The following is a 12,919-nucleotide window of genomic DNA, read 5'->3' as shown; positions in this document are numbered from 1 at the left end:
CTGTATAGGCCCATTTCCTCCCATTGTAAAAAGAAAAAATCTTTAATATGATATGTCCCTCTGTACAGGGAAGCACAGCAGACTATACTTCCTATACAGTAAAAAAAAAAAAAGGTACTATATGTCAATGCATACTGGCCTGCATATGACAAAAGTTGATTGAATGGGGTATTTTGGATACATTCAGCAATGGCACCGTGTTTACAGAACAAGAGGTAAATGGAGTCTACAGCAGGTTAAAACATAGCAACACTGAAACATGGATCACATCAATTTTAGTTTCAAGTAAATCAACCGGCCTTCATTCACTCTGTATGAGCACACACAGTTGTCTCCTCAAGATATCCATTTTCTAATTGTAGCCTATATAGCCAGCCATTTCACCTGCATCATCTGCCACAGGGGAAATTTACTGTTACATCGCAGCTGCGTCTGCCAGAACTGCTCATTGCTAATGATTCTGGCTCATAGAGTTGCTTTTTGGGAGAGGTAACCATTACACCGACATACCTTTATAGGACACATGCTAATGACTGTCTTCACAATATAACCCTTTAATCCAAATATCAAGCTGGCAGAAATCTTTTTTGGAGAGTGAGGCATTCATTTATATATATGAATAATGAGAATCGCCAACCTTACAAATTTTTTGTTTTAATGACATACAGTATTGAAGATTTCTAAATAATTCCAGAGAAAGTTTGACTTGCCACTATTAGGTGCATTGAGATTTTACAAAGATTCCTTAAATTCTTGCATGGGTTGTCAAGTCTGTTTGATAAATAGGAGGTACAGGATCGATTGCCTTTGCTTTGGCATAACAAGTTACAATAGGTGCCTTTACAATAGGCATTTCAATTTCTGAGTAGAAATGTTGCATTTCTATCTCTTGTAATGCAGAGGGACCAAAAAATGGTGGTACTGTAGTCTTCAGACTGTGGACTGAACACACATTAGACTCAGGCACCTTTACGGAGACAAAAAGAAAACGTTTCATGGTTTAAAAATATTTTTTATTCATTACTAATAGACCAGATACAAATAAATATGTGTTAGACATACAATAATGTATGTATTGGTTAGTCCTGACCCCTTGAAGATCTGTGACAGATATATCTATCATTGCTGAAAAATGCCTAAAGGGAACTGTCACCACATACCTGTAACTAAAACCATCAAACTCTGTAGATGGGTGCTATGCGATGACATGGTCATCAGTTTGAGTTAAATGTGTATTGGTGTTGAATTATGTGTAATTATGTTATACTGTGTAATTTGTTTAGCAAAAGACTGTCAGCAAACCCCCCCCCCCACCCCTCCTTTCCCATTATCTTCCATTGTACGCCGAAGGAGCTCAGAACAATGACATCCTGGCCAGGATCCTGTAGGGCTGTCTGGAGCTATTTTAGCAGGTGGACCCCTGTGGTGTGGTGCAGACAGAATGTCTGGGGAGGTAAAAGGGGGATGTGATGGGATTTTAGCTTTATCTGATCACTTTCTGTATATACGTTTGTGCAGTTGCTCAATAAACCAGACTATGTTTCACTGAGTCTCGACCAGTGACTGGGGAAACTGGGAGCAAAAGGTCAGCGGTTTGCAATATCTTCTGAGCAAGGAAGGATACAGAGGCGGACATACTCATCCTGAGTACTGGGGGTCCGTCACAGGTGCCTGTCAGCATATCCTAATGATATTTGTCCCATCTCAATATGTACCGCCAATATGGAGAAAAAAAAGCTTTTCTTGCTATGCAAATTAGCCCCTTGGTGTGCAGCATGCTAGCCCTCGATGGTGGCAATGAGGTTGTTTGTAATCCTTATTGTTGCTAATTCTTCTCCCGCTAGCGCTCCCCAGCCTGCATGTGCAGTGGTTGGAAGGCAAAACCTTTCTTCATTCGGGACATTCTCTCTCCAGGTACACTTTGCAACCTTCCTAAATAACCACAACCATCAAGAAATATCTGTTCTCTTTCTCTCACTGGTAGTCTTTCAGTTCAGCTGTTTCTCTGGCAGCTTTCATTCCCAGGGATGATGTTTCTCTGGAATAGGCCTAGGTATGAGGAGCTCTCACACAAACATCCTTCTTCTAGGCCTGCTTAGCAAATCACTCTCTAACCAGGGAGTGGACCAGCTCATCACTCAATTGAACTTAAAAAGCTTTAATTTAACTATTTGTTGTCCATACACAACCATTAAGGATTTACATTGAACAAGTAAAAAGAGAAGAATTTACCTAAATAATTCTTAGGCAATAAGTAACAATATTCAACTCTTTAGCAGTGATCAGCTGGGTCACTGCAGGTGCAACAAGTCTGTTTGCATTGCAACTTTTTTCACTTTGAGTCTTGTGGCAGTGCGTTCAGTGCACGTCCATCTGACTGTTGATCTCGAACTATGTACTGAGCATTAGCCGAACGCATTGCCACGAGGCTCCAGGGCCAGGCGTGAGTACGTCTGCACTGCCTGGCCCTGTCAGTTAAAGCAGTAGGGGCAATTGAGCAGAGCCACCGAGTGAAGCAAGTTGCAACAATGTCCTGGTCCAAGGGGCTAATTAACATGGCATAAAGAGACAGCTGAGAGACAGCAAAACCTATAATTGTACCCATAAGGAGCTCAGCTGTAGCACATAGCCTTGCTTCTGCCAAAATAGCAGAGATAACGGTGAACCTGGTGGCAGTTTAACCTGTGGCCATAGAACCCAGAATGTGTCACACAAGGAAGTGGCCCCCTCCATGTACTTGGGTATGTTAGGTAGACATACAGAGAATGTGCGACCTTACAGGGAAACCAGACCCCCATTTTCATGATCAGTGGGGATTCCAGAAGTCAGACCCCTATCATTTAGATACTTATAAAAAAATAAAAAAAAGTTAAATAAAAACGTGTTACAACGCCTTTAAATAAATTTTGATTGCTTCTATAATCTGCAATACTGATTCACAACAACTTACAGGAAGCTCCACCATGGGACTTTCTCCTAGAAAAAAAAATAAAAATCAACAAATGAAACTGAACTACGCAAACATGTATATGCAGAGGTTAATGTGTGGAGCCAGCCTAAAGGTACCGATTAGTCTAAAGTCCACCAAAATGGACAATTGCAATCAAAATTATTGTTCTTCAAATAACATTTAACAATGGACGATCGTTTTAGCTGACTGATGTCATAGTATCATCATCATGAAAGAAATTGGCTGCAGTAACGTTTACACATGATAGCTGGACCAAAAACAGTTCTTTAAAAGAACATTCCCAGAAAGACTGTTCGTTAATAGACAGGTGGCATTGAGCATGTATGTGCAAGTTGAAATAATCTATCTACCAATATGGGCTAAAATGTGTATAGCCGTGTCTCCAAAATCATTGACTAGGTGGATGAACTTACCATTTCGTGAGATGTAAACTCGGACAAGAGCTTGTATGAGTACACAGGTTGCTATAAAGATTAAGCCTCCAGCAAACATGTATATCAGAAGCTTGAAAGAACCTAAAAGAAAGATACATTCAGTTCACCTTACAGGCTCCCTTGCACGTTGTTTTCCAAACCCAAATTGAACAGCAGATTTGACCCACAGTTTAATTTGTATGAGAAGCCCTGAACTCTTCCACACCAGGTGATGTCGGGGGGGGGGGGGGGGGGGGATCGAGTAAAATACATTTTTTTGACCAATCAACCATAAGTGTCGGGCAGTGACTTTCTCCTCTTTACCCTTTAATAACACATATACTTTCAACAAAACAAAAAGGAACAGTTAACTTACATAGCTTATTCATCCCAATTGGAGAATCAAGGCCTAATGGAATTGCTTATCTATTAAACTAGGTGGAAACTTTTCAATTAGATAGCTATGTGCCCTATACAGAGATTGATGTCAAGTCGGCTGTCTCCTATGAATCCCTTCAGCTTCAGATTACAGAGCATGCAGTCTCCCTATGCTCTCCTTATGCTTACCCTACAGTGTGTAAAAACTCTGCCTACGATCTCCCTACCCTGTCCCTGCACTCTCCCTATCCAATATTCAACAATTAAAGGCTTCTTGAGCAGTGTCCCTAGCACTTGTCACATCTCTCCCTACTGTATGCTCAGTTCACAGTGAAATGGCTGACACCACACGGGATGAGGCTTTTATAGGGCAGTGACATGACAGGGGCTAGCTAGCTGCTGATTTGCTGTCTGCATGCATTATAGGTGATCTTATGTTCCCGGGCTTCTTTTTTTTTTTTAAATGAAGTCTTTTTATAAACATTGGGATACATTTTAATAACAGAAACCCCCCATAACCCCAGTCTCCCCCTTTCCCTCTCACAATGTCCAACAGATGCTCTCTATCCACTACAGCCCCATACTGTATTATTGCCACCACAGTGATAATTAGTACATATGCACCTCCCACTCGCACATCCCCCCCAGTACACAGGAAATAGGAATCTACAGCGATGGTTTCATTAGGTGTCCGGCTCAGCTCGCATCCCCCGAGCAAAAGCATTATAGACACAGTCAGAGCTAATTAGAGGACTGCCAAACACCGAACCAATCACAAGCTCATCCTTGGTATAAGTCAAAAGCGCCATTGTCAATACCAATCACACCAGGCGATATCTCTGAAGATCCCGGGATGCCAATCCAGAAGCAGTATCGATCCAAGGAGCCCAAAATTCCTCAAATTTATCTAGGGGCCCCCTCTACCTATAAACCCCTTGCTCCAAGTTAAAGGGTTTATCTCATGAATAATGTAAAAAAATTAAATCAGATATCATATAGTACATGCCAATATTTTTCTAACAAAGCTAGGACCAGCCCTGTACCCCACATCGAACCAAAGATCTCCTCATTCATTGCTCTGCTAGATTTAAATAAAGCTGACACCTCAAGGGGAGTGTCTTTTATGCTGCACTTTTCTAGCTAATGCTGGGCAATTAATTTGCATGCCATATATAGCATTCCGGCCCTCTGCTACCTTACTGGGCTTGGTGATTGGCAGGTCCTCCACATAACGCAATACACATACAAAGGGGGTCATATCCAGTGTAACAGCATACAAAGAGTTAATAAGTTGTACCACGGAGCACCAAAAGCCCTCAAGAGCTAAGCATGACCACAGCATAAGCAGCTTAGCCCCCCCCACCAGGATCATTTAGAAATTTAGAATCCGAGTGGAATCAGATATCAAATAGGAACTGAGGAGTTTTATTGATCTGGTGAACCAGGTACAGATGTGACAAACTATGGGCTTCACTCAACGATCCTCTCTAATATCTCCTGCCATTGATACTCCTCTAGGGGCCCCACCTCTGCTTCCCACCGCACCCTACTGCGTACAGGATATATTCAATCACTGAGGACATGATTCCTCGCAAGAGGATACCCTGACCAAGTACTTAAACAAGCTTATCATCGAGCTATGTATAGTAACTGCAATCATCTACTGAACCCTCAACCCAAGACTACTGAATCAGGGAAGGTCATCCGACTCATACCTAACTATGATGAGGCAGCGACTGTGGTGAGGAAATTCTGCCATGACACTGGGAGACCTAGAGTGAGGCTAGACCAAGATCTAAAAGAGGTGATCTCTCAACACCAGCAGATTACCTTTGGAAGGGGCCGCATCCTCATAAAACGTCTCATACTCCAGCTATTGTAAAACTACAACTCTCATCATGCCCAGTCTGCCTACAGCTATCAGCGTACAGCAGGGCATGGTGGGAGTTGTAGTTTTACAACAGCTGGAGAGCCGCAGTTTGGCCAGCCTGCATTATTGGGTAATTTCCATCATGCCCAAATGCCCTTACCCTCATATTTGGCATTGTTGCATACCATCTCCAATCATGTTTGGCATTATAACTATGTGACTGTTCATGTACATCTCGTAGCGTTATCCCATACTGCAATATTCGTGCATTCAGTTCTGATGCAATACTGTGCCATAATGTATTTGAATCCGCATGAAAACGATATACTTCTTTTGATGCATTTAGATTGTAGCTGTTCATGATCTACAGTACATACCTCTTTCAGGTCCTGCTGAATTACAAACCTTTCCTAGCACATCTACCAGTCTCACTGCCTATTAATGTCATTTTTTCTAAACTCTGAAAAATGAAGTTCTTTTGTCTCCATTTGTTTCACTTAAACTACTGCCACTCTGTAACCCCTAGCGATTCATAGCGATTGCACCTTTTGTTTGCTTTCATGGCTACATAAATGCTTTGCAGCTGCTAATAGCATCGCCAAGGGGTGTGCTCTTGCACACATGACCCACTCTTTGCCACGCCTGCAGCCCAGCCCCTATCAATAGTAACATAGTCCTACACAGCACTGAATTTATGACTGCTTGGGCGGAAGTGACATCATTAAGTCAGTTCCTGTGGGCAGCAACTGAGGGCAGAAGGGATGTCAAATGACACATTTCCAGTAGGCAGACCTGTGCTGCCAGTCAAGCATTTAAGACTGCACATGGGACACTGTGTTTGTAGTTTCCATTGCAACACAGTGCTCACACAGGACTTAGCCATGCATCCCTTTAGATAGCCATATGCTCTTAGGTGATAGCATCTGCTGTTCAGTCCACCTAAAGCACTTAGGTGGATTCTCTTGCTTACTAGCATTGAGGCTATTAGTCTCATTTGCATCCCCTGATGAAATTGGACTAACAATCCAACAGAAACAATCTCGTTGTTTCATCTGGAATCGCCATTTCTATAGTTTACAGCCCAACGCAGAGCCTGACCTACCTGCATTATGGGTGCAATAGGGTATCCTAACTATTCATTAGGGATGGTCCAGAGGGTTTGCCCCTTTCAGGATGGGTGAGCAAACTGGACATTTAGCTTAGTTCAGGTCAAGTAGGGGCACACTAGGGTCATCACCCATCTCTGCCCGACTCTACCGCTCTGAACAATCCCTATTATTTTGGCGTTTATTTCCTCTGTTTTGTTGCTAGATTTCCCTGTTCCGCTAATTGTACTTTTTGATAGCCAAGGATCACTTTGATAACACATACACTTTCAGCCTAAATGAACGTGTACTTAGTTGGGAGAGTCAGGAGAAATACTGTGACTAGTGATGAGCGGGAGGTGCCATATTCGATTTCGTGATATTTCACGAATATTCGATTGAATATTCGTGTTATATTCGTCAAAATCGAATATTCTTAATTATTCCAATTATTGTGAATAATATGCGATTTTAATTAATCGCGTATTGTGATTTTTCTTTTGATAGTATAAGGCAACGTTCCTATGACTAATTGACTATGGCTAGGCTATATGTGTATTTTACGAATATTCGTAATATTGCTCTAACTTCGTCTTTTAGAATATTCATAATATTCTAAAAGATGAAGTTAGAGCAATATTACGAATTTTCGTAAAATACACATATAGATTGTAATATAGCTAATATAGTGCTATAATCCTTTTTTTTTTCTCAATTTTTTTTTGCCTCTTCTGAACTTCAGTTTTGTAAAATATGTACACTATTAAAAAAATTACTATAGCAGTATATTAGCTAAATTATAATCTATATGTGTATTTTACGAATATTCTTAATATTGCTCTAACTTCGTCTTTTAGAATATTCGTAATATTGCTCTAACTTCGTCTTTTAGAATATTACGAATATTCTAAAAGACGAAGTTAGAGCAATATTAAGAATATACGTAAAAAGTTGAAATCGCAATTCGATTATTATAACTTGAATTAATCGAATTGCGATTTTTAACTTAGCACTGCTATATTCCATATTAGGCTAGAATTAACGAATATGGAATATAGCAGTGTTAAGTTGAAATCGCAATTCGATTATTATAACTTGAATTAATCGAATTGCGATTTCAACTTAGCACTGCTATATTCCATATTAGGCTAGAATTAACGAATATGGAATATAGCAGTGTTAAGTTGAAATCGCAATTAGATTATTATAACTTGAATTAATCGAATTGCGATTTCAACGTAATTCTCAAATCCGACAGTACATTCTAGTATATGGAGATGTTCCCATGGTGATGGGGGCGCTCCATGAGCACGGAAGTCGGCAGAAGCGGCAACGGGCACTGACTGGAGCAGCCAGGAATCCAAAGGACAGGTAAGAACAACTTTAGGGAAGTGGGAAAGAAAAAAATATAACAATAAAAAAAAAAAGAATATTCGATTTCGCAAATATATAGAACTATATTCTAAATATTCGCGAAATATCGAAGTTACGATATTCGAGAAAAGAATTTGCAATTCGAATATTCGCGCTCAACACTAACTGTGATGTTCTTACCTCATTGTACCAAAGGCATCATTTGCATGACTAGGGTATTGCAGAGCGGAAGCATCTATATAACTGTAAAATAACCAGTCTTGACACCATGTGACAATGAAAAAGGTTTGCCACAGCAGCCTCTTTATTAACAAACATGTTATAAACATCATGAAGACAGGTTGTCAGGCGAGAAGGTCATGGTTGCCCTGACATCCCCAGTCGCAACACACCGACTCGGGGATGATAACTTCCGGTATCCGGAAACTAGAGTTGAGCGGACACCTGGATGTTCGGGTTCGAGAAGTTCGGCCGAACTTCCCGGAAATGTTCGGGTTCGGGATCCGAACCCGATCCGAACTTCGTCCCGAACCCGAACCCCATTGAAGTTAATGGGGACCCGAACTTTTCGGCACTAAAAAGGCTGTAAAACAGCCCAGGAAAGGGCTAGAGGGCTGCAAAAGGCAGCAACATGTAGGTAAATCCCCTGCAAACAAATGTGGATAGGGAAATGAATAAAAAAAAAAATATATAAAAATTAACCAATATCAATTGGAGAGAGGTCCCATAGCAGAGAATCTGGCTTCACGTCACCCACCACTGGAACAGTCCATTCTCAGATATTTAGGCCCCGGCACCCAGGCAGAGGAGAGAGGTCCCGTAACAGAGAATCTGTCTTCATGTCAGCAGAGAATCAGTCTGCATGTCATAGCAGAGAATCAGGCTTCACGTCAGCCACCACTGTAACAGTCCATTGTCATAAATGTAGGCCCTGGCACCCAGGCAGAGGAGAGAGGTCCCATAACACAGAATCTGGCTTCATGTCAGCAGATAATCAGTCTTCATATCATAGCAGAGAATCAGGCTTCACGTCACCCACCACTGTAACAGTCCATTGTCATAAATTTAGGCCCCGACACCCAGGCAGAGGAGAGAGGTCCCATAACACAGAATCTGTCTTCATGTCAGCAGAGAATCAGTCTGCATGTCATAGCAGAGAATCAGGCTTCACGTCAGCCACCACTGCAACAGTCCATTGTCAGATATTTAGGCCCAGCACCCAGGCAGAGGAGAGAGGTCCCATAACACAGAATCTGTCTTCATGTCAGCAGAGAATCAGTCTTCATGTCATAGCAGAGAATCAGGCTTCACGTCAGCCACCACTGCAACAGTCCATTGTCAGATATTTAGGCCCAGCACCCAGGCAGAGGAGAGAGGTCCCATAACACAGAATCTGGCTTCATGTCACCAGAGAATCAGTCTGCATGTCATAGCAGAGAATCAGGCTTCACGTCAGCCACCACTGCAATAGTCCATTGTCAGATATTTAGGCCCAGCACCCAGGCAGAGGAGAGAGGTCCCATAACACAGAATCTGTCTTCATGTCAGCAGAGAATCAGTCTGCATGTCATAGCAGAGAATCAGGCTTCACGTCAGCCACCACTGCAACAGTCCATTGGCATATATTTAGGCCCAGCACCCAGGCAGAGGAGAGAGGTCCCGTAACAGAGAATCTGGCTTCATGTCAGCAGAGAATCAGTCTGCATGTCATAGCAGAGAATCAGGCTTCACGTCACCCAACATTGGAACAGTCCATTGGCATATATTTAGGCCCCGGCACCCAGACAGAGGAGAGGTTCATTCAACTTTGGGTAGCCTCGCAATATAATGGTAAAATGAAAATAAAAATAGGATTGAATAAGGAAGTGCCCTGGAGTACAATAATATATGGTTAAGGGGAGGTAGTTAATGTCTAATCTGCACAAGGGATGGACAGGTCCTGTGGGATCCATGCCTGGTTCATTTTTATGAACGTCATTGGCTGTAGACAGGCGGCTGCGTTTGTCTGTAATGACGCCCCCTGCCGTGCTGAATACACGTTTAGACAAAACGCTGGCCGCCGGACAGGCCAGCACCTCCAAGGCATAAAAGGCTAGCTCTGGCCACGTGGACAATTTAGAGACCCAGAAGTTGAATGGGGCCGAACCATCAGTCAGTACGTGGAGGGGTGTGCACACGTACTGTTCCACCATGTTAGTGAAATGTTGCCTCCTGCTAACACGTTGCGTATCAGGTGGTGGTGCAGTTAGCTGTGGCGTGTTGACAAAAGTTTTCCACATCTCTGCCATGCTAACCCTGCCCTCAGAGGAGCTGGCCGTGACACAGCTGCCTTGGCGACCTCTTGCTCCTCCTCTGCCTTGGCCTTGGGCTTCCACTTGTTCCCCTGTGACATTTGGGAATGCTCTCAGTAGCGCGTCTACCAACGTGCGCTTGTACTCGCGCATCTTCCTATCAGGCTCCAGTGCAGGAAGTAAGGTGGGCACATTGTCTTTGTAGCGTGGATCCAGCAGGGTGGCAACCCAGTAGTCCGCACACGTTAAAATGTGGGCAACTCGAGGGGCAGAGCTTGGAACCCATGCAGAGAAGAAGCAGCTAGGCACAGCTCCTAGTGTATACCTGCTCAAGCTACAAAATAAGGCGACTTATGATTGTCAGACAAGCGTGGGCAGCCCAAGAAAAGGCCCTAGATACTAGGGTTTTACTCTGAACTAATCATTCTCCGGGAAAATCTGGCGAAAGACTACATTTCAAGTTCTGAAGCAAAGCCGCGGCGCTGGGAGGAAGAAGCGCAAAAGAACGCATCACAAAAGGGGGCGGAGTCAGCAAAGGAAGAGAAAGGAGCGACATCTTGTGTGAACCGCAAGGCAAAGAGACTGCCATAATAAAAACACAAGCTGCAAGACAATTCCCCAAGCTGTTCGTGAGGAGCGCTACTACTGAAGCAGCAGACAACAGCGCAGTAGCGGTCACGATCTCTAAAAGTGACCGAGGGTGGAAAGTAAAAGAAGAAAGGGCACAGAATACTGAAGCTGCTGAAGAGGGACATTAACCTCCGGATCACAGCCTGGCAGCAGTGCGACCCATAACAGAGGAAAAATATACAAAGATCTCTGTCAGCAGGAAATCAAAAAGCTGAGGCACAGCTCTGATTACAGCAGCACCAGGAACAGAAGCGCATATATTAACCCATCAAGACCCAGCGCCCAGCGGCACAACAATCACAGCAAGTAGCCTGGTAGGACTGTGGGGCATTTTAAAAGTGGGATATACTGCTGTACAAGCTGCATCACAGATATTGCCTTTTGTAAAAACAAGCTGCTATTGAAAGCCCTTCTTCATTAGCAAGAAAAATACCATCCTACTATAATATATAGAACTTACAGTATCCCTGTTGTATCTACACATCATAGTACCCTTATTTACGTAGTGAGATGCAACAGAAACATAACCACCCTTATCGTACCAGAGGGATAAATAATCCTGAAGCTTGGCGAACCCCATCAAATAAAACCTATCATTCAAAAGATTATCTAGAAGAAGATTTCCCGGACATATACACCATGCAAAGCGCGCAAAAAAATAAGACAAAATGTCCCAAAACTAAAGGCCTCAAGATTAACAATAAAATTGTGGGAAATGAGGAACAGGAAGATAACACGGAGAACGAAAATATCTCAGACAACTCCTCAGATACTGCGAGTCCTCAAAAACAGAGAGCAAGGAAAAAATCATTCAGTGGATCTTTAAACGAAGAAACTCAGACACTTCAAACAGATCAGGCCAAAACTATACCTGAACCTAATCAGGGAATAGACCTGAGCTCGATCATCGCTACTGACAAAGCGGCCTCTGAATCCTTCATAAAGGAGACAATATTACTGCTACACAAATCCTTTACAAAAGAGATAAGCAATGTCTTCTTATCAACTAACTCAAAGCTGGAAAAGATGGACTCCAGAGTAACACACATAGAGAACAAAGTAGATCAGATCTGCAAGTCACATAATGAGATTGCTGACACCATTAATTGCAATTCAGATGAAATTGAAAGATTACAACTTAAAATAGCTGATCTAGAAGACCGAAATAGAAGAAACAACTTGAAATTCAGGGGCATACCAGAAACCGTTTTGCCCTCGGAATTAACACAATACTTACAAAGACTAATGGGTACAGTTCTTCCAGACTGCTCCTCACAGGACTTTGAAATAGATAGAGCCCACCGTCTGCCCAAACCAAGAGGACTAGACCCTTCAATCCCAAGAGACACTATCGCTAGAATACATTTTTATAAAATCAAAGAAAAGTTCAACCAAGAATTCAGAAAGTGCAAACAAGAATATACAAGTCTATACAGACTTATCACAATTCACAATCCAACAGAGAAAAAAATACCAAACAATAACTAATGCTTTACGCAAACACAATATACCTTACAGATGGGGCTTTCCGGTAAAGCTATTGATCCCGGACGGAGGAACAACAAGGATCATCACGTCCATGGAACAAGGTCTGGAACTATTGAATAAATGGGACATTTCACCAGAAATAGAAGACGGTCCACCTGAAAGACCATCAAAAAGAGAAAGACCGCGCTGAAGAAGAAGAGATGAAACTACGCTGATGAAACCACTATGTATCTTTCTACAATAGTTTAAAACATGTTGACAATCTTTTAAATTATTGCAGTATACACTAGAGTACATGTATCACCAAGACTCCAAGTGTACTTATTTTCTTTTCCCTTCCCTTTCCTGCAATTGACCCCAATTGTGTAGCGAAGGCTACTCTTCTATAACACTTATATTCCCCTCTCTTATTTTTACTC

General features: G+C 42.4%; 1 protein-coding gene across 3 annotated transcripts in view; it reads right to left on the bottom strand.

Moving 5' to 3' along the window:
* Positions 1-642: 642 nt before the first annotated feature.
* Positions 643-12,919, bottom strand: part of LOC122933256 — a 74,118-nt gene continuing 61,841 nt past the window's right edge. For all 3 annotated transcript variants that reach the window (XM_044288134.1, XM_044288147.1, XM_044288139.1), the window contains 3 exons: positions 3,385-3,486; positions 2,951-2,976; positions 643-967 (listed from right to left, as the gene is read on the bottom strand). In XM_044288134.1, coding sequence (XP_044144069.1) covers positions 746-967; positions 2,951-2,976; positions 3,385-3,486 — 350 coding nt within the window. In that variant the 3' untranslated portion in view covers positions 643-745. The remainder of the gene's footprint in view (positions 968-2,950; positions 2,977-3,384; positions 3,487-12,919) is intronic.

The sequence above is a fragment of the Bufo gargarizans genome, chromosome 1, assembly GCF_014858855.1.
Source record: "Bufo gargarizans isolate SCDJY-AF-19 chromosome 1, ASM1485885v1, whole genome shotgun sequence".
Classification (NCBI taxonomy): domain Eukaryota; kingdom Metazoa; phylum Chordata; class Amphibia; order Anura; family Bufonidae; genus Bufo; species Bufo gargarizans.
This window is presented reverse-complemented; position numbering and strand designations above follow the sequence as displayed.